Source organism: Polyodon spathula, chromosome 23 (genome assembly GCF_017654505.1).
Source record: "Polyodon spathula isolate WHYD16114869_AA chromosome 23, ASM1765450v1, whole genome shotgun sequence".
Lineage (NCBI taxonomy): Eukaryota > Metazoa > Chordata > Actinopteri > Acipenseriformes > Polyodontidae > Polyodon > Polyodon spathula.
In genome coordinates this window covers 3,292,140-3,312,668 of record NC_054556.1, presented here as the reverse complement: position 1 = coordinate 3,312,668, position 20,529 = coordinate 3,292,140, and the positions used below count along the sequence as shown (strand labels likewise).

Here is a 20,529-nt window from a genome sequence, read left to right as displayed (position 1 = left end):
GATTTGTTTCACTGATATGTAATAGTGTCCTGGAACACACATTCTCTGTGCCATCGAGCTACATTCACTCGTAAATTGAGGCTCAAGACACAGGACCCTTCATACCTCAGTTGTGTGACTTCTATATGAATAGAAGAAAATATGTCAAAACTAAAAGTCGATAACTCAGTTAAATTAAGAGTCTCTTACCACACATAACATAACCCCCTGTAGAAATGCAGCGTAATTGCAACAGATGCTATCACTTCCAAAACATTATGAACATAATTTAGGTATTTTATTTGAGATCATGTAATCAAAGAAACTACGAAATGATATTGCAAAAGTCTACCGGAAGGCAGTATGTCATGTGAAACTTCAAAATGTCACATTTTCAATTTTTGTCAGTTTTTGGTTAGCTATATGGAAAAGTACAAAGCGGTATGTAATTCAATATGTTAAGATAACATTATTCAGCAGGTTTCAATGGACTTTATGAAGCAACATTAGTCCATAGGTGTAGGATTGCTGTAAGTGTGCTGCAAGCTGAGTCAGTTCCAGTGATCTTTACCCAGGGCCCCTTGTCCATCTGTCTCTGCAGGCGAGGAGGAAGAGGATGAGCCTGAAGTCCCAGTTGGGCCCCGGCCTCAGAAGCTGTCTGATCTGACCATGAATGAGAAGGTCACCCCCATCCCTGAGGGCAGCTCCTTCTTCATCTTCAGCAAGACCAACATGTGCGTAACAGGACCAGCCTGCACTGTACTGTATAGCATGGTTGAATCACAGCAAACACAATGAAAGTGTTTGCTGTGCACTGCAAGCGAGCATCTTAACCACTGTGCAAAACCCCAGGCTCATCTGCATTTGTGGATTTAGAGCCTTTTACTGACAGGACTGACAGGGGGACAGGATAGAATCTGTAGCAGCAGTGCCAGTCACAAAAGCATGGTGAAACACACACGCACACACACACACACGTATATAGTAAGGAAGGCATTGTAAAATCCATGGCTGATCAGTATAGAGCGTGGCAAATGTATTGCGAAGGTCAACATTTTGTTTGTCTCAAAAAATGGTATCAAGAATAAGACAAGTAACATGATAACAATTGAATATAAGCAAAAACAAAAAATAAACAAACCCCTGCGTGCTTACAGAATATGAATTCAATGTTTGCAGTGGGCCAGTGTGTTATGAATATGGGTGTGTAGTATATTTTCTGTGCATGGCTGGGATTGTCTGACATGCCTTTTTCTGTACAGAATTCGGGTTGGGTGTCACAAGCTCATTAACCATCACATCTTCACAAACCTGATCCTGGTCTTTATAATGCTCAGCAGTGTATCGCTGGCAGCTGAGGACCCCATACGCAACTTCTCTGCTCGCAATATTGTAAGTAAAGGGTTTTAACCTGTGTTTAATAATACTACAAGTTAATAGGAACAAGCATTTTACATACTGTATGTACTGCTGTATGTACTGGTACTTTATAAAAGTATTGAAGCAATTCATGTATTTCACTTTGTTTTATTAGTGGCAGTTTAAACAAGTGTAAAGGCAATAAAAAATACAATCGTAGTGATACAAAAAGACTAGTAAGAAGCAACAGCAGAAAGGTAGCAGTTACATTGAGTGTTTTCATGCTGCTTGTAAACAGCTATGGCCAAAAGTTTGTTTATTTATTTTTGTCAGTTTTTTGTTCAGTACGTGTATATATCAATATGTTCACTTAACATTATTCAGCAGGTTTAATTTGATTTGAAGCAAAATTAGTTCATTAGTTCACTGTAGCTGTACAGTTCAGATATGTGCATGCCTTTAGACAAGAGAGTAATGCCAACGTTCCATCAGCTTTCCAGAACTAACCGCTTATAACGTCAGGAGATAGTGGGCTTACTGCTGCTTTGTCTTGAGGGAACAGTGCGTGGTACTGTGTGGTACATAGCAGTGGCCAGGCTAAGGCAGTACTTTCACACGCTTCAGTTCTTTTTTGTTTGTTTGATGAGGGTGATATAGGAGCTGCAGTTCCTGTAGGTGGAGGGAATCACATCTTGCTGTTATGCTAGGGCATTGGTGGAACATGGATGTAAATGAGGCTACCGGAGGATAGACCAACGAGAAGTGCTGTGGGAGGGAAATAACCCAATTACTTTGTTGCTACAGTAAATATGATTCTGGCTTTTGCCATTCATGAAATGGGTTTAAGCATTGCTTTAAGTTTTTAGATAGGGTTTATTTGGTAGTAAAGACTTCCACCGTAATGAAAAATTAGACACATGCATTATTGTTTTTTTTTTTATACTTGGCTTATTTAATCTTTTTACCATCCTAAAGTAAGAAGGTCCAGAAAAATGCAGATGGGATTTAAAAAAAAAAAAAAATATTAAGGTGGAATGATTTATTTTTATATTGCAAAGTCATTTGAAGCTGCTGTTTTTGTTTAAGATTGCCATGTTTCTGTTCTTACACACTGTATTAAAACATGCAGTGACCAGTGTGATGTATGGATGCTGCTCTTAAACATGTGTGTTACTTTTGCAGATACTTGGTTACTTTGACTATGCATTCACGTCAATCTTTACTGTTGAAATCGTGCTGAAGGTAATGCATCGTTCCTCGTCTCTGTCGACTCTGCAGTGCTCTTGTGCAGTAACATTTTAACAATCTGATTACCTTCCAGGTTCTAGGCTATGGAGATTACTGTGTGTCTTCACTAGTATGTTTACATTTGAGATCGTTTTGAAGGTAACCCCTTTCTGAGGCTGACAGAGCCTTGCTGCATTATCCCTGTGTGTCACCTGCCACTGAATGGAGCCTGGCTTGTTTTGTTTTTTTATTACTGTATTTTACTATTGCACCGCTTTTAAACTCCTATAATACTTCCCATCACAATGCACTTCATGAAACATTGCAAAATCAGGTATTTTAAAGTTAAAGAATGCAGATTTGTGGCTTGGAGTGTGGAAGAATAAACAGTGTGGATTTTAATAATATTTGAATTTAAAACCCACTTTTAAAATGCACATAATACAATTGTATTATGCAGTTAAAATATGCAAGTGAAGGGTCTGCTTGAAGAAGAAACTAATCATGCAGTAGCTTTAACTATAGTTAGGTGTTGGGTACGTTTGCAGACTAAATGATCTCAAGCCTTGCAATAGTTAAAACCTCACCTAAGATTGAGCAATAGGAACCCAATCCTAAAAGAGGGAGCAAGAACCATGTGCATCCAGGATCATTACATGGTTTTCAATCCTATCACAACTTAACTGGGAAGTGCATTTAAACGCGTCCTGAAAACGTGCAGTACAACTTCTTTTGTAAGAACTATGAAAAAATAAACTTTTGAATGTGATTTTGTTGGGGTTCTTTAATAACGAGTTTCTACTGCAGATAAAATTTACTTGCACTTGTGGACAGATTCCTCTATTTTTTTTTTTTTTGTGGTATTATTTCCAGTACTTTTGTCTTTCTTTATAATCTGCCTGCTGTATTTTCTATCCAAGAGCTGTAGGCCTCATTTGCTTTCATTATGGCATGTGTGATCAATGGCGCACATGAATGTGACAGTAAGAGATGGGTTTGCTTTTTAAGAGGCAACAAAGTGCATGTTTTATTGCCACATCCCTTGCTTTGAATATAAAGCTATTTATAAAAAAAGAAATCGCTTACTAGTACATTCATGTAAATGTAGCCAAAGGTACAGCAATGTGAAATGGAATGTGGGCTTTATTGCAATGTTATGCAGTAAAGCTTACCTTGCTGAATATATATGTGTATAAGAAAATACACTGTTGTGCACCCCCATGCCTTGCTGTGTGTAAATTTAAGTTTTACAAACCACAAGCGAACACCTGATCCGATCTTCCCATTCTTTCAGATGACTGCCTTTGGGGCATTTCTCCACCAGGGGGCGTTCTGCAGAAATTATTTTAACCTGCTGGATTTGCTGGTGGTGGGGGTCTCCCTGGTTTCTTTTGGAATTCAGTGAGTAAAGCCGTAGGTCTTTATGAAATGGTTCCGAAATCAACACACCTTGTGTAGCTTTATATGAGATGATGTCATACATGTATCATTTATTTGTAACACGAATAAAGCTAGTGACTGCAGTGTGTAAAGAAGATCGAATAGCAATGGAAATGTGTTCTACTAGTATACGTGCCAAATACATATGCCATCAGAGGTGCTCTAGGAGACAGGCATTATACAAGCACATCTCTATCAGAAATAAATATTAATGCAGATCGAATAAAAAATATACATGAAAAACATTGAGGCAATTAAAAAAACATAATAAAAAAATATGAAGTGAGTGCTGGTCGACTTCATGTAACATGTAATATTTCTCTTTGACCAAAGCACCCAAAGTAATCCTATTAACTGAGATTCCAAGTGTTCTGTGGAGTTGAGCAAGCCTTTGTTCATTTATTTAAGTGTTTGCCGCATTGCAGTTCTGTTTGAGAAAAGGTGTTTCGATTGTGATCGTGGTGATGTTGTTTTCTTCTGGCTGACCAGCACTGGTTTGAACCCCTTTTTTGCCTGTTGTCTAGGTCATCAGCTATCTCTGTAGTGAAGATCCTTCGAGTGCTGCGTGTGCTGAGGCCTCTCAGAGCAATCAACAGAGCCAAGGGACTCAAGGTATCCAGCCTTATTTAACATTACATGCATCGACTGGTATCACTTTTGAGTTAGGTGCAATGATAGAAAATAGAACATCAAATTCTTATGGTAAAGGACATGCAATTTTTCGTCATCATTACATTTAAGAGAGCACAAGATTTTCCGTTGATTAATAAAACGAAGGCCACTCGTGTATAATTGAATCTGCAGATCTGTGTATGATTGAATCTGCAGATCTGTGTATAATTGAATCTGCAGATCTGTGTATAATTGAATCTGCAGATCTGTGCATAATTGAATCTGCAGATCTGTGTATAATTGAATCTGCAGATCTGTGTATAATTGAATCTGCAGATCTGTGTATAATTGAATCTGCAGATCTGTGTATAATTGAATCTTCAGATCTGTGTATAATTGAATCTTCAGATCTGTGTATAATTGAATCTGCAGATCTGTGTATAATTGAATCTGCAGATCTGTGTATAATTGAATCTGCAGATCTGTGTATAATTGAATCTGCAGGGTCTGTCCGCTCTGTTTCTCTGCAGCACGTGGTCCAGTGTGTTTTTGTTGCCATCCGAACCATCGGCAACATTATGATCGTTACAACCTTACTGCAGTTCATGTTCGCCTGCATTGGAGTACAGCTATTTAAGGTACTCCCTTTTTCTGCTATTGTTTAAAGATAGCTTGTTTATTGTTGATTGGTGGTTTGTATATTTTGTATATTTTGTTTATTTATTTCACAGGGCAAGTTCTATCGGTGCACAGATGAGGCAAAGACAATTCCTGAAGAATGCAAGTAAGATTAACTACAGTAGCATCTTATTATTTACAATTCTTAAAATTGCACTTACCAGTTACTCGTAGTGGGTGGAAACATTTCACTTACATGAACAGGAATAAGGGAGTGGCCAAAATATTTAAATCAATGAGATATGGCCTTATGTTAACGTAAATATACAGTATATATAAAAAAACACTCATATGAAAGGTGAAAATGTATTATAGCACTGATTTCTTTGTATAATATAATGAACTAATTCATTTACTTTCTGTAAAATTCATTTTAAAAAACAAAACAATATTTTATTTGCAAAATAAGAAAGTAAATGGACCTCAGTCATGCATGTAGGTGCAATGTATGTACAATTGCATGCTTTTAACTTTAACAACTGTACACATGACCAATACATAATTTAGTAGATTCCATACACTGTCTACTGTATTAACATACATTCTCCAATGTATTGCCTTGTGTGACTTTTTAAAAAGGGGAACCTACGTTGTTTATAAGGACGGAGATGTGAACCACCCGATGGTTCGGAATCGAATTTGGCGCAACAGTGATTATAACTTCGACAATGTGCTGAGTGCCATGATGGCTCTCTTCACTGTCTCCACTTTTGAAGGCTGGCCTGCGTGAGTATACTTCATTCTTTGTGTATTGCTATGGTTAAGGAAAATATAGGACAAGTCATAAGTCACACAGCTGCAAAAACTGTAATGTTTTACATATAGTCTGTACTGAAATCCAGTTGCACTTCAAATCCTGTAAAATGTGGCTATATAAACCTGATTTTCTGAACAGGATTCTGTATTCTACTCTATGCCCCCCAAATCTCATTAACTGATACACTTGGGGGTAACTTATATGTTTAGCTCCCATTTCTCCAAGGCTTCTCTCCTGTTTCCGTGCCCCATGTTTTGTTTTTCACTTACTATGCGTTGATAGGTTTTAATCATTTTGGTTCCGTTTTTGGTCCTTTTATTCTGCAGGCTTTTATACAAAGCAATAGACTCCAACGGAGAGAATATCGGGCCTGTCTACAACAACCGAGTGGAGATCTCCATCTTCTTCATCATCTACATCATCATCATTGCCTTCTTCATGATGAACATCTTTGTAGGTTTCGTGATCGTCACATTCCAGGAGCAGGGAGTGAAAGAGTACAAGAACTGTGAGCTGGGCAAAAACCAGGTCAGCACAAACAGTCAAACTGCATACAGACCATACAGTACAACAGAACCAGGTACTGCTGTTGCTGAATACAGTGTGGTTATGTCTGGACCGCCTCACTGTGTGATCCACCTGTATGAGACATGTAAAGCCTGCGTTTAAATCTTTGGAATAAATTGCATGTCACACGATAGGGGAAACACACAAAACATATACAGTACAACGCACTGATATTACACTTGTGCTGCCTTCAAGCTAAAGCCAATGCTGTTTATTCAAATTGTGTCGCTTTCATTTCCATAGTAACCTGAGAGGGAGAAATCACTACTGTTTAAGAGAAGCAAAGAAAGCATCATGCCCGAGCTTATCAAATCTGGGTGGAAGTAATTTTTTTGTCACAAGCAGGAGATCGCAGTTATTATAAGTCATGTATTATTAATAGTATGGTTTACATTGTCTAGGGGGCCTCAGTTCTAGAGGGCGACTCCCTTTTAGGATAGAAACTGGGCCCAGAGACAAAAACTCAAAGCATGTTAAGAGTGTGCACTTCAGATGTTGTTTTCATTATAATAGGCAAGGCCTGGGCAGTTTAAATAACCAAGAGCAACATGCTTCTTCTCAACAGCGCCAGTGTGTGGAATATGCCCTCAAGGCCCGGCCTCTGCTCAGATACATCCCCAAGAACCCATACCAGTACAAGTTCTGGTATGTGGTGAACTCCACTGGCTTTGAGTACGTCATGTTCATCCTCATCATGCTCAACACCCTGTGTCTGGCCATGCAGGTAAGCCCCACTTGGAGCCACAGACTGGCTAACATACTGTAGAAAACAGGGCTCTCATATAACGTTTGAACTGCATAGTGAGTTATAGACTGGTTTCACTCCCAGTCTTGGACTGCCTTACCTAATGCAGCATTACAAGTAGTCTAAGATAACAGTTTTCTGTGAAAACCATTCTGCTATAATTGTAAGACGTGTTGGAATAGTCTCAGCTCAAGGCTGTTTTAATGCATATGTGCTAGCTAGCAGGTGTAGCCTCAATGTATAATGTGATTCGTGGGGTGTTTATCATTTTAAAATACGAGACAGTCTTTATAGCAGTGTGTCTGTTACAGTGTAGATGGTACCAGCATTCCTCTCGCATTAAAATCCCTTTAAAGAGCCACCATTGAAAGGAAAACACAAGACGTGGTCAAAAGAATTCACTATGTCCAGTCTATTCCTAGCCTTGCTTGATATCCAAAGTGACAACAAAGGTCAGGCGTATCATCTTAACAGGACTGTTTCCCCTTCCCAATAACTTTCTAGGAAATAACAGCCTTGCTGTGAAATTGCATCCTAGTAATCTGTAATTAAGCCTAAACCCTCAATCCCTAAAGCAGCTACTCTTTGCTGTTCCTCTCCTCAGCACTATGGGCAGTCCCCTCTCTTTAACTACGTCATGGATATTCTCAACATGGTCTTCACTGGCGTCTTCACTGTGGAAATGGTTTTGAAACTCATTGCTTTTAAACCAAGGGTAGGTTGCTTTTTGTAATGATACAGTACAGCAGTTGGAGGAAAGAGTGAAAAATTACCAGCCTTCCGCTTGTGGGCAGGAAACCGTACTGTATTTTTTTTTAAAACGTCAGCAGCTGCAGCTTTTCCAACATTTTACACATTAAATCCCCAACCCCACGTTACCCTTTTACTTAACTGATAAGCTGTAGGGTAAAGAAGTAGAAAAAACAAAACTATAAAACAGGCAGGACCATGCAGTAAAGGCGAGTCAGAAACAGTAAGCAGCACATAATCTAACAACATTTCTAGTCTAAGCCAAAGTATTAATAATATATATGTTCAGTTTATTTATATTATTTATATTTTGGTGTCCCAAACTATGCTTTGTATTATATTTACATTTTCTTTACTATTATTTTTTTTTATCTGTTTAATATCCTATGATGTGTTCCCTAACATTCAGAAAGGGCAGAAATTATAGCTACATATCCCTTGTGAATGCAGCTTTTTCCTATGGTGAAAGGGACATTAGTTACTGCAGCAAGTTGGGTTAATAATGACCTAAGCACATAAAAAAGATCTGGGGAATTACAGAAAGCAAACATGTTAGAGGAGTAAGAATTGGAGTGCTATATTTATAATTCAAGCTTTAACCAATGCATTTTATAACAGCTCTGTGTGTGGGGGGAAAAACAAGAAGAGTGTGCTAGTAAGTGATTCACAGGGGTTGCTTGGAGTGTGTGAAATAATGCAATAATAATGCATGGGATTACTTGTAATCCCTGATCTGTCCTTAATAACCCTAAACTTGAACTCCTCCCTTGAAGAGGTTCTTTTAAAAATGGTACAGGGCCATCCATTAAGAAAGTCAACCAAAAAAGACATTTCAACCTGCTTCCGCCTCCCCACCCAAAACTGAGTTCTCCCCCAGAGTTCTCCTCCCAGCTGCTGACATGTTTTAAGGATGGTCCCTGTGCCTTTCCAGAGGGGTGTATTTTTGTAATATTACTTTTTGTGTCGATGCTAAACAGAATACATAGAGTTTAGCATTCCCAGTGCAATGTGCACCACAGGTGTTCCAGCAGGGAAACCACTGTCTCTGCACACATTGGAGGAGATCTTGAAAGAAATGTACCTGCAGTCATTTTGGACAATTAAAAAAAAAAAAAATCAATACTGGGGTGCATTTTCATTTCAACTCTGAGCATTCAACTTTTTTGTAGCGTTCTCTACAAGGTGTCCTTACCAGCTTTGCTGGTCCTCGAGTGCAGCATGCCTGCATGTGATTTATTTTGTTTGGTCCCCAAATCTCTCTTCTGCTTTTAAATACATACAGCATAGGCTATTGTTTTGCAAATCACTCCCAAATAAGTAGTTTAGTGTTTTTTTGCATAACACAAAAACACTCTTTTGTTTCTGTCATTGAAGTTAAAGTTTTTGTAAGTACCTTGAACTAATGAAATGAAACCTGAAATAGCAGTGTATTGAGTTAACTGTTACTAGGTATCTGTTTTAATAAACTCTTGCCACAGATATTTAGAGTATTAAATTAGTAAGAATTAAGAGAGACTACCCTTTTTACCAACTACTGTTTCCCAAACTGTTCAATGCAGTGTCATGCATGTGTTACTCACACAAGATTCTTTTTACTTCTTGTTTTTGTGCCCTTTGTTAACCCCGCTATTTGCATCCTACCTGCTCCCTTATGTAGGGTTATGTGGAGGATGCCTGGAACGTGTTTGATGCCCTTGTCGTTATTGGCAGCATTGTAGACATCGTTCTCAGTGAAATCGACGTGAGTATCCCTCACCTCCTGCCCCACTGATCCTGGACAGGTCACTTGCTGGGACGCTGGCTTCAAACCCTCTGATCTCTAACTGTGTTTGCTTTTACTGTCCCTGCTGCGGGAAGGCGATCTCGTTGCTCAGCTACTGTACTATCTGTGAAACCAACAGGCCCATTTAGAGACCTAACCCTCAATCACTACACCACCAGATTTGCAGATTCCCATTCATTTCATATGGACGCTGTTGTATTGCTGTAATCGCAACTTCGTTGCTCTTTGGGTTGTTCTCACAGATACAGCAGGTGGGCAAATGGATTTTTCTAAATCACCCCTTGGTTGCAGTTGTTCTTGATCTGTAACTCTTTTTAACTTCTCTGTTGTTCTGTTGTTCTCTCTCTCTCTCTCTCTTCCTGCTTCCTCTGGTTGCTTGCACTAACAGCACTATTTTACTGATGCATGGAACACTTTTGATGCCTTATTTGTTGTTGGTAGCGTCGTCGATATTGCTATCACAGAAGATCCTCTGTAACATGCTTTTTAAGTATAAACACATGTATGCATAGACACAAAACCCACAGTAAAGGGTAGGGCTGTACTCTATCCATTGCAGTGTCATCCATGATTGTTAGTGTTCTATTAAGTGTTGTTTGTTCTAACTGTGAAAGGCTCACTATGTGGTTTGAATGTGCTTTTAAGTAACTGTATTTACAGATTTGTGACAAGCAGCCTTCCTGTAAATGCTGCTTGTGGCACAATGATATAACTGTTTGTCTATACATTTAATTGATGAAAGATATGTAATTTCCTTTTGTTATATTGAAATCAAGTTTGTAACAGCAAAACAAGTACAGCGTCACAGGTTTTAAGCTTCATAGGATGTGCTGTCCCTAAAAACATAAGTTTTGAATAGAGTGCTGTAAAATATTGTTTAATCAAGTATTAATTAAGAACAAGAAGATCACAAAAGATCTCCAAAATATCTCTTATGGATATCCGTTAATTATATCTATATATATATATATATATATATATATATATATATATATATATATATATATAAACACAATCTCAGATTTGTGTTAGAGTCATTTGCTTGTAATCTGTTATTTAAAATTGTTTTCACCATTTTTAAAAAAACATTTTTACACTGAAAGCACTTTTATCCAGGTCATCTCACTTTTTTAAGGTCTTGTGTGAAAATAGTTATAAATATACATTGAAATTTATTATTTGCTAGTGCTTTGACATTGTTTGGATCTTTATTTAAAGATAATAATCCAGAATCAATTGATAGCATTTTCATTTTTTTAGTTTTGCAAAACCATTTAAAATGTTGGATGACCATCTCGTCACAAATTGAACTGACCTCCTGCATGGTCACTTTGGTTGTTAATATAGGACACAGATTTGTATAAAATGGCACATTATGACTTTACTGAACTGTCTTCTATGGCTAAAGCGCTCACAGTCTTGCACACGCTCCACACTGTAAAATGGTGTCACTCAACACACTCATTCCTTCCTTATTTCTGGAGCCGGTACACTGGTTTCAGGTTAAGCTGATTTCTGAACTGTGGTTTTTTGTTTTGTTGTTTTTATCAATTTTATTCAAAGGGCTTAACACTTTCGGTTTTAATTTGAGAAATACGCACAATTACTGAAAGTTAATAATTAAAAAATGTAATTCAGTTTTGCGATTGAAAACAGGAGGATGATTTTGTGAATGCAAACAGGAGCACACAAGAAGGAAGTAATGCTGTAGTATATAAGGGGGCAAGGTTTTAGAAGTACTATATCACTGATTTTTGCATGTATAGCTGTCTCTCTTTATTTGTATTAGTTTTACAGGACCCATACACTCATATAATTGAATTGCTAATTAGTATAGAAAGCCTCATATAATTGATGGCCACCTTGAATTTTATTTGAAAGGAACTTTTTACTCAGGAGTTGCGTATCTTTCTGTAACCTGGAAATGTTTTATAAGTGATTATTGGTGGAGTGGTGTCTCCTTTAGATAAACATGACAGTACAGTACAAACTAAGAGCAGTCTTACATTTCTCTCACATTAGGGTTTTCGTTTCACACGGGCTATGCAACATTAACAATGAAGTAAAATGCTTAGATATGGCCCTATATGTATATATTCATATCTTATCTGTAATAATATTCCAGAATATTCATTGGTGCATTGATACATGTTTGGGAACCCTTCAAACTATGTGCACAACAAAATGGTATACCTGGGGAAAGATTATAAATTGTATCTTTTCAAACACAGAATTTTGTGCTTGGTCCATGTAATAAATATTAGAAAACTGTAAATATGCTTTCATTATATGGTAACCTGAAAATGTAAAAAAGTCCTTTTTTTTTTTTTTTTTAAAGAGTAACAGAGTGCCGCTAAGTTTCAAATTGTCATTTTTTAAACTGTCTTGTGTCTCTGACACTTTTGTTCCTACCAGTACAGTACTGGTTTCTGCCATTGTGTTGTTGTGATTGTATTGTCTAATGTGTGTTTTTTTTTTCCCCTTTGTGCTGCAAAGTCAGCATTTGATATTGTTCCCTATGCTTGTCTGCTAACATTGTGTTTTGTTTTTGGATGTCTCATTGCATGTCATGTTACTGTATGGATCCATTGCTCGTCATGACCTCCAACCTCAACCAACCCCTCCTCCTCCACCCCAACCCCCGCTTTATGTAACTCACTGCTCTGTCAGAATATTGGGAGTTTGGAAGAGGTAATGTTCTCATGTGTGTTGTGCTAACATTCTACATACCACCTTAACCTGTCTTGTAACACATTTGTTTTATGTTCCTGAATTATCATGCCAGTTGGCTATGGGTCATTCACTTCCTCCAGTTAGTTGTTTGAATCTAGAGGGTGAACTTTGCTTTCTTTCATCTTTCTTATTAAACGGGAATAGCGCTCTGAGCCGTCTGCATGTCCTGCACTGTGAGTGTTTTAATAAAGTGGTTATGCATGGACACTAATGCTTCAATGTGTGCCACCAGAAACGTTGACAGAAACCATAGAACTGCAGCAGCTGTTTGTGTTTCAAGTTACATATGAATTGCAAATATATATTCATGTATACTAAAAATGGCTGGGAAAGAGGGTCTTATTATGGGGGGATAAGGATATCCATTGTTATAGAAACAGTCACCCATTAGATGTTAGTAATGTTTTGAACCCTTTTGACAATGATGGGCAGGAGCACATGACAGGACTGTGATGAAAGCCTACAAATGAACTCACAGTTCCAGCTTCCCGAACACAACATGCATTGACATGTCGCAGTGCAACTGCACCCTTATAACATGTTACCATAGTAAAAGCATAGCAATGTGTAATAAAGCACAGTGAGAGCATGCTAAAGCATAGGGAAGCATTGTAAAGCACAGAGAGGTATGGTAAAGCATATTAAAAAAAACATAACCCGGGTAAATTTGATAAATGCATGGTATAACCATAGGAAAAGCATGATAAAAGTGCAAAAATACCATGGTCAATTTTTATAAGGGCAGCTATTGGGTATGTTTCAAACAGAAGTAGTGTAGGAAATCAAATTCAGGAACTACACCTTCTAGGTAAAGCTGCTGCTTTTGTGTGACGTTGCCATTTGTCCATTGGCAGGCACCTGTCAAATCAACCGCTCGCGCTCTCTCTCTCTCCTTTCTTCATCTCTCTCTCTCACAAACACTCTCACTCACTCCCTCGCTGAGAACATGAATAGGGGAGGAGAGAAATACATGCTAACCTGGTTGTAGACTTTCCGATACTGATGAGTTTGGCTTTGTTTTTTTGTTGTTTTTTGTAGTCAGCTCTTTCAACTTAAGATCATTTGTAAGGAAACCAGGTCTGTAGCTTACTCAGTCAGGTGCATGGGGGCGCAAGGATGCTAGCAAATTAAGCACTTCAGGCAAAATGCTTTTATTGAACTTCACTGGTCTGCAAGACGACTGAAGTATGGCACTTTGCAATTTTGAAATTAACCAAAAAATTATAATTGCATGGGCTGCTGATATGCAAAAGATAACCTGTCATCATTCGACAATGTCTTGTGTGGAGTGATTGTTTGTAATGTGTTGATGCCAAAGCATGTTTCAGAAATGTTAAATAGGACTTCTGTTTTTATTAGCAAAGAGACATTTGGATTAGCTTATGCATTTTATTATTTCCACTCATTGACCTTAACAGATCACCCTGCAATAATGTATATACATTATATACGGATAGAGAACATAAGCTACATTCCATGTCTTGTGTAGCTATCCTGGTACCATTGTTACTGCCATGTTTAAGTTACATTTCTAGAGCAAATCTTCCTAGTCATATAGACTGAGACAGATACATGTATGGCTTGTGTATTATCGGTAATTCTAAAAGACCCTTCTAGTTGAAACGTTTGCCATTGAAGTTTCTTTGTGTTGCTACATGTACCACAACTGAGTGTTTATGGATGAGATGTATGTCTAGAAAGACCACGGGGTTGATACAAAACCACAGACTAGACAGATCGAGAGAGGTAGAAACATAGAAACATTGGTAAAAGGAAGCAATAATCACAAGACCAGGCCAGGCATGCATCTTAGGGGGTAGCACCCCGATCCCTCTGTGGATGCAGTCATTTCAGTGCTGCTGACGGACAGGCAGTCACTTAAGATTGGCCAGCATTTCTTAAACTGTAGAGCTAGTTTGAGAGAGTTCATACTACGTTGATGAAAGAAAAGAAAAAAATTGCCCAAGTCAGGTTTTTTTTAGCCAACTAAAATTAGTAAGACCAAAAGAAATGATGGCAGACCCGACTACCTCCACTAATTAATAATTATAACAAAATCCCTGGTTTTATTGTTACTGAAGGTTATGAGAAACATATTATGATTTAAATGACTGTGTTATTTTGACATGCTGCCGTATCAAGTTAGCAGGCCCTACTGTGTTTTAGCCGATTCTAAGGAGTGCTCTGCCCAAGTTCAGATATAAATCCATTCATGTATCTTCTAAAATGAAATGTATATGTGACTATATTTTTTAAGAAATGGTGAATGGAAAACAATGGAAATTAAAATGTGACTTTGGCAACTTTTTGTTCTTCAGTTCTTATGCTTTTAAATGAGAATATCTCCAGAGGGCTGTCCGTAGCTAACAGGTGCTGCTCCTGTAGAATGTGTACCACTAAGATGTTTGCATTTCATGAAGGTGAACAGATTTTATTTCAGCACTTGCTTTTCCAGCTCATCTCATGTTTAGTCATTAATGCAGCTCTTTAATTTTAAAGCTGACAGAAAGCCCCGCAGTGGGAGAGACTGGGGTAAGACGGACCACCTGTCCTCTGTGTTTTATCCTCATCTGCGTTTTTTTTCTTTTAATTTTTATTTTCAATTACTTTTTTTTTTGGTTTTATTGAGCATTTTCAAGTGTTGATTTTAAGGAGAGTGTAAAGCTATTGCATATACTGGTAATGCTGACTGAAAACCCCATACCTATACCCTTGGACCCAACTTGTCCCTGAAGTCTAAAAATGTTTTTGAACTATGCCTGACTTGACTTAAGCATGTTTATTTAATTTAACAATTATTATTTTTTTAAGGAAGCCATGCTTGTGCATGTCAATGCAGTCAAGTATGAAAATATGGCATGCACCTTCACTTCCCTCCTGTTCGTTATCTTACAATAAGTGAATATGTGGTAGTGCTTTAAAAACGAGTTTCATAAGCTAGTGGTGCATGTTAATTAATGCCGACTGATGCATGAAGGTCCGATGGATTGGAAGTCATCTTAAACAGTCCATTCTGTATAAATAATATCAAATGAAACCTAGCAATACTGTATCAGTCAGGGTGAGTTTCATTTCATGATAAAGGTTCATTGTTAGAGATATGTCCAGTTCTGACTTTCCATTAAGAGACAAACTGTACACCAAACAGAAGCTGTAAGTATGTTAACTTGTTGTTAAAGCATTACTGTCTGAAGCACTTTGCCTTGCCTAAGCCCTGTGCAAGTCCTTGTTTGTGATTTGACTGTACATCGTTCTCTCCAGAACTCAGAAGAGAGCGCTAGAATCTCCATCACATTCTTCCGCTTGTTCCGTGTGATGCGATTGGTCAAGCTGCTAAGCAGAGGGGAGGGCATCCGGACACTCCTGTGGACATTTGTAAAGTCATTTCAGGTAAGAGGACTCTTACCTGTCCTGTCAGTTTATTTACACATTGCTGATCTGAAGATCACTAGTCTTGAGTATACAGATATAAAGGTCTGTGGATTGTTGTATTGTACTTTACTTACATATAGTGTGCTAGCAGGGTGTGTGCAACCCTATAAAAGATCCAGTGGTTGGTGATACACTATCTAATTATGTTTTATTATGCATTATACCCATAGGAGCCCATCACCAGAAGCTAAAAACAATAGCCCTACACAACACAAAATGAACTGTCCTATGCAGTGCATGAGTATAAAACCTACACAAATAATCTACAATTTGTTGCTATAATTGCAACAAGACCCACACTCATCCCTTCATGAAAATATAATGTTTGTTACATTCTGTACTGGCAGTCTTTATACGTTTGATTTCACGTTTGTTAAAACGTACAGCTTGCCTATAGTCCTGATAGGAGAATGTGTTGAAATAGCTTCTAACCTTCGCTGCTGTATAAGGGCTTGCTTTATTAAACCGATGTTATAAAGCCTTTTCATTTTACAGCTGCTGATTTTGTGTTGCTTTTGTCCTAGGCTTTGCCATATGTTGCTCTTCTGATAGCCATGTTGTTTTTCATCTACGCTGTAATTGGAATGCAGGTAATTGTAAAATAAATAAATAAATAAAAGTGATTTCAACCTGACAAAAATGACAATGTAACAGTAACTTGAATGCATTTTCTTAGATGGATGTAGGTTTTTAAAAGCATTAACTGCATGTATCACAGACTCTGAACACCTCAGTTGTGAAAAGGTGGTTTAGTGTAGCATGTGCTGCTCTGGCTGGTTTGTCTGTTTGTTAATGAGAACGTGCTTCTCTGTGTTTGCAGATCTTCGGAAAAGTTGCCATGGTGGACAATACACAAATAAACAGAAATAACAATTTCCAGACCTTCCCACAGGCTGTTCTCCTGCTGTTCAGGTAATTCATTTCAACATTTCTCTCAAGGAATCTCCAGGATAGGCACGGTAAAGGCTTGGTCTGCTAAAAAAAAAACCCAAAAAAACAGTTTGAGTGCACACACCTTAGATGCCCAGAACTAGGTTTTTTGCACGCCTGGTTTATTTATTTATTTTTTTATCATGTCTGTCAGTTTTACCCATGGGTTTCTTGGAAATGCACCAAATTGAGCAGCCAACAGTTTATCAGCCAGGAAGACTGCAGTCGACAGCTGTCAAGCCAATCACCTGTTTAACTAGCTGAATATAGACAGCAGGTATTGCATTGAGGTGTACTAGCCCCAGCCTAACCCCATGGCAAGGTCCCCAGCCAAGACTCTGGTTCAAGTTCAAGCCTTTATATTGTGGTGTTTTTTTTCAGGTGTGCTACAGGGGAAGAGTGGCAGGAGATCATGCTGGCATGCCTGCCTGGTAAACGCTGTGACCCTGAGTCAGACTATGGTCCTGGGGAGGAATTCACATGTGGAAGCAACTTTGCCATTATTTATTTCATTACTTTTTATATGCTGTGCGCCTTTTTGGTATGTTTCATAAATGTCTTTTAGCAAACAAAGTTTCCAAAAATATCAAGTCACGTCTTAATGCAATGGCTACTGATTCTCTATATTTAACTTATTGGTAATCTTATACTTCCTTCCAGAACTTCTATGAAATTGTAAATGGACAACATTTGAATATGAATAGCCTGTGATTAATGTGCTACACACACTGCAAATGGATAGATTCCTTGAAAAGCTTTTAACAGTTCGCTAACATCATCAGGACTTAACAGAGCAGAGACGAATTGAATATCTAATATTGTAACTTTATATACAGTAGTATTTTAATGTACAATGTTATAACTTTCTTTCAGATCATCAACTTGTTTGTCGCTGTCATCATGGACAATTTTGACTATCTGACACGGGATTGGTCAATTCTCGGCCCCCATCATTTGGAGGAATTCAAGAGGATATGGTCAGAATATGACCCAGGAGCAAAGTAAGGAAGAATGTGGACCAATTTCTTTTAGGACACATACATTGAATGGTCTTTAGTTATCAAGAATTGTATAGAATAGTGGGGGTCAGATACAAATCTCCCCAGACCAAGCCCATCAAATGTCTTGCATATTTGCATTTATGTAATTTATGCATTTATGTTCTGATTTGTTTGGATACTTTTTTATTAATTAATTTATTTATTTATTGGACATGGTAAACATGCTTGACATAGCATTTGAAATGTCGAGATCCTGAGATATTTTATCTCGTGAACCTAACAGAATTCAATTTTTTTCCACCTCTGTCCTTGATAAGCCACCCTATTCAGTTTAAAATTTGAATGTTGTAATGTTTTATTAGGGGCAGAATAAAACACCTCGATGTGGTCACGCTGCTCCGGCGCATTCAGCCACCACTTGGCTTTGGCAAGCTTTGCCCACACAGAGTGGCATGCAAGGTAAGACCCACTGCATATCTTCACAGAAAACCTATTGACACTATAGGATTTACATAGAACATACGACTGAATAACTCTACCATGGCATGGAACTAGTATGGACTGGGGGATTCCCAAACATTTGGACATTCAGGAAAACTGATTTTACAGTCGATCGTGTTTGAAATCACTTTCACAGTACCTCTGTTGGGTTTGGCCAAGACAGTTCCCGATCAGATGTTTTGTGATTTTAGTTTCTGGTTGGCGAGTGCTAAACTTTAATGTGTGTGGGTTTTTGGTTATTTGGTAGATTAAAGGATTCTCCCTTTGAACTACAACAGGTACTCTACAGCATAGGTTGCGAGAGTCATTTAATTTTGATCGGAAGGTGAAATAATTAACAATTTTGTTTGTATTTTCTTCAGATGAAAAGGCGCAATGGTTTCATTTCAAACAGCAGTGTTATACGTTTAAAACTATTATGTGGTCAGACATCAAAGCAAAAGCTAGCAGTAGTTCATTTGAAAAAGGAAACAATCAAAATGGAATGATGTTTCTTGGAATGAGGTCTGCTGTCATTGTACTTGACAGAAACTCTCTGAGGCGAACATAGCATAGAGTTGGTATGTAAGGCAGATAAACAAAAAAAACTAATCGCAGTATGGAGACTGCAGGATTGTTTTCAGGCAAAACCCAAGCTGTGATTTCACTGGTGTTTCACCCCCAGCATGTCACAGCAGGCAAGGGAATCATTAAATTAATTTTGACGTCCTCTGTTATTTTAGGGACATTGGGTTAGTGCCTCTCATCAGCTGGTGTCATTCGGCATTTGACAGCTCAGTTTGGGAGCTCAATTACTAAATCTTCATAAAAAACAAGAAAAGTTTGGAAACGAGAAAAGGCCATTTGGCCCATAAATTCAACTGTGGCTTTAAAAGTGGCTGCAGCACTTGGGAATCACCCTGGTTGTCATCAGCCAGGTCGTTATCCAGGGACTGCTCCGGAAAAGTGCTGTAAAATGCTCAGATAAAATCCAGCTGTAGCTTGTACCTGCTGGGTATATTGCAGTAATGTCGTCTTTGTCTTTTTACAGAGATTAGTAGCCATGAACATGCTATTAAACAGTGATGGGACTGTTATGTTCAATGCCACGTTATTTGCCTTGGTAAGAACAGCTCTGAAGATCAAAACAGAGGGTAAGTGACTATCTACAGTATCAGCCTGCCGATTAGCAAGGCAGAAGCTAGTTTACATTGGTTTGGATTCTTAGATATATCTTTAAGATACTTCAATTACAAATCAACAATATTACGAAGTTGAAGTTCCTCAAAGCTGACTCGCCTGATGCTTCATTTGGATTACTTCAGACAAGTGTCCTGTTGGTGCAGATCCCAGCACTGTATAATAAATCACAAGGAATACCCAGCAGCACAAACCAGATCCAACATAAACCTCAGCAACCAGCTCCCATTTGAATAACTCCATGTTTTAAAGGCCACTGATAACGTGTGATTATTTTGTATTTACAGACAGACATGTCAAATGACTACCAGCGTCACTGTAAGGTCCTGTATTGTGCAATGAAACACCTTCTTTTCCTTTGTTCAACAAAAAGTCTGTCTGGTTTAATTAATGCGACTATGGTGTTTCTTAGAACAGAAAGCAGAACTGGTGAATCAGTCAGACACCACCAAACTTCTTATTCTCCCCTTCATCTAATAAAGATTCTGTTTTTTGTTTTCTTCAGTTTTTAGTCAAACCAGCTATTGACGCCCACGTTGTGAATTATTTCATATTGATTGAATAAATAAACAGAAAGAGTGCATCATAGTTTGCAGGAATTCATCAGCTTGTTTTAAGGCCAGTGTTTCTGCTTGGGCCTATAATAACAGCTGAAATTACACAGAGTACAATTAGTATCACTCATACAGACCAAATTGTCTATTGTGTGGGTGTAATATACATCCTGCCATTCTTCTGATGTTGCAACCTGCTAATTAGGGAAATAGCTCTGTATAAAGAAAGGCTATTCTTCTTTATGTGTGTCTTTCATAGGCCTCTGTTCTATGCACATAGCCATTATGGAAGAAACCCTTTT

General features: G+C 38.0%; 1 protein-coding gene across 1 annotated transcript in view; it reads left to right on the top strand.

The window, feature by feature from the left end:
* The window catches only part of LOC121298208 (voltage-dependent L-type calcium channel subunit alpha-1D-like), a 64,649-nt gene that overhangs the window by 28,924 nt on the left and 15,196 nt on the right, over positions 1-20,529 (top strand). Inside the window, exons 20-40 of the mRNA XM_041225170.1 lie at positions 581-713; positions 1,242-1,371; positions 2,521-2,580; positions 3,860-3,966; positions 4,530-4,617; positions 5,148-5,255; positions 5,349-5,401; positions 5,875-6,021; positions 6,379-6,580; positions 7,185-7,343; positions 7,969-8,079; positions 9,772-9,855; positions 12,568-12,588; positions 15,130-15,162; positions 15,892-16,020; positions 16,587-16,652; positions 16,883-16,974; positions 17,374-17,533; positions 17,866-17,993; positions 18,356-18,452; positions 19,525-19,627. Of these exons, the coding sequence (XP_041081104.1) occupies positions 581-713; positions 1,242-1,371; positions 2,521-2,580; positions 3,860-3,966; positions 4,530-4,617; positions 5,148-5,255; positions 5,349-5,401; positions 5,875-6,021; positions 6,379-6,580; positions 7,185-7,343; positions 7,969-8,079; positions 9,772-9,855; positions 12,568-12,588; positions 15,130-15,162; positions 15,892-16,020; positions 16,587-16,652; positions 16,883-16,974; positions 17,374-17,533; positions 17,866-17,993; positions 18,356-18,452; positions 19,525-19,627 (2,211 nt within the window). The remainder of the gene's footprint in view (positions 1-580; positions 714-1,241; positions 1,372-2,520; positions 2,581-3,859; positions 3,967-4,529; positions 4,618-5,147; positions 5,256-5,348; positions 5,402-5,874; positions 6,022-6,378; positions 6,581-7,184; positions 7,344-7,968; positions 8,080-9,771; positions 9,856-12,567; positions 12,589-15,129; positions 15,163-15,891; positions 16,021-16,586; positions 16,653-16,882; positions 16,975-17,373; positions 17,534-17,865; positions 17,994-18,355; positions 18,453-19,524; positions 19,628-20,529) is intronic.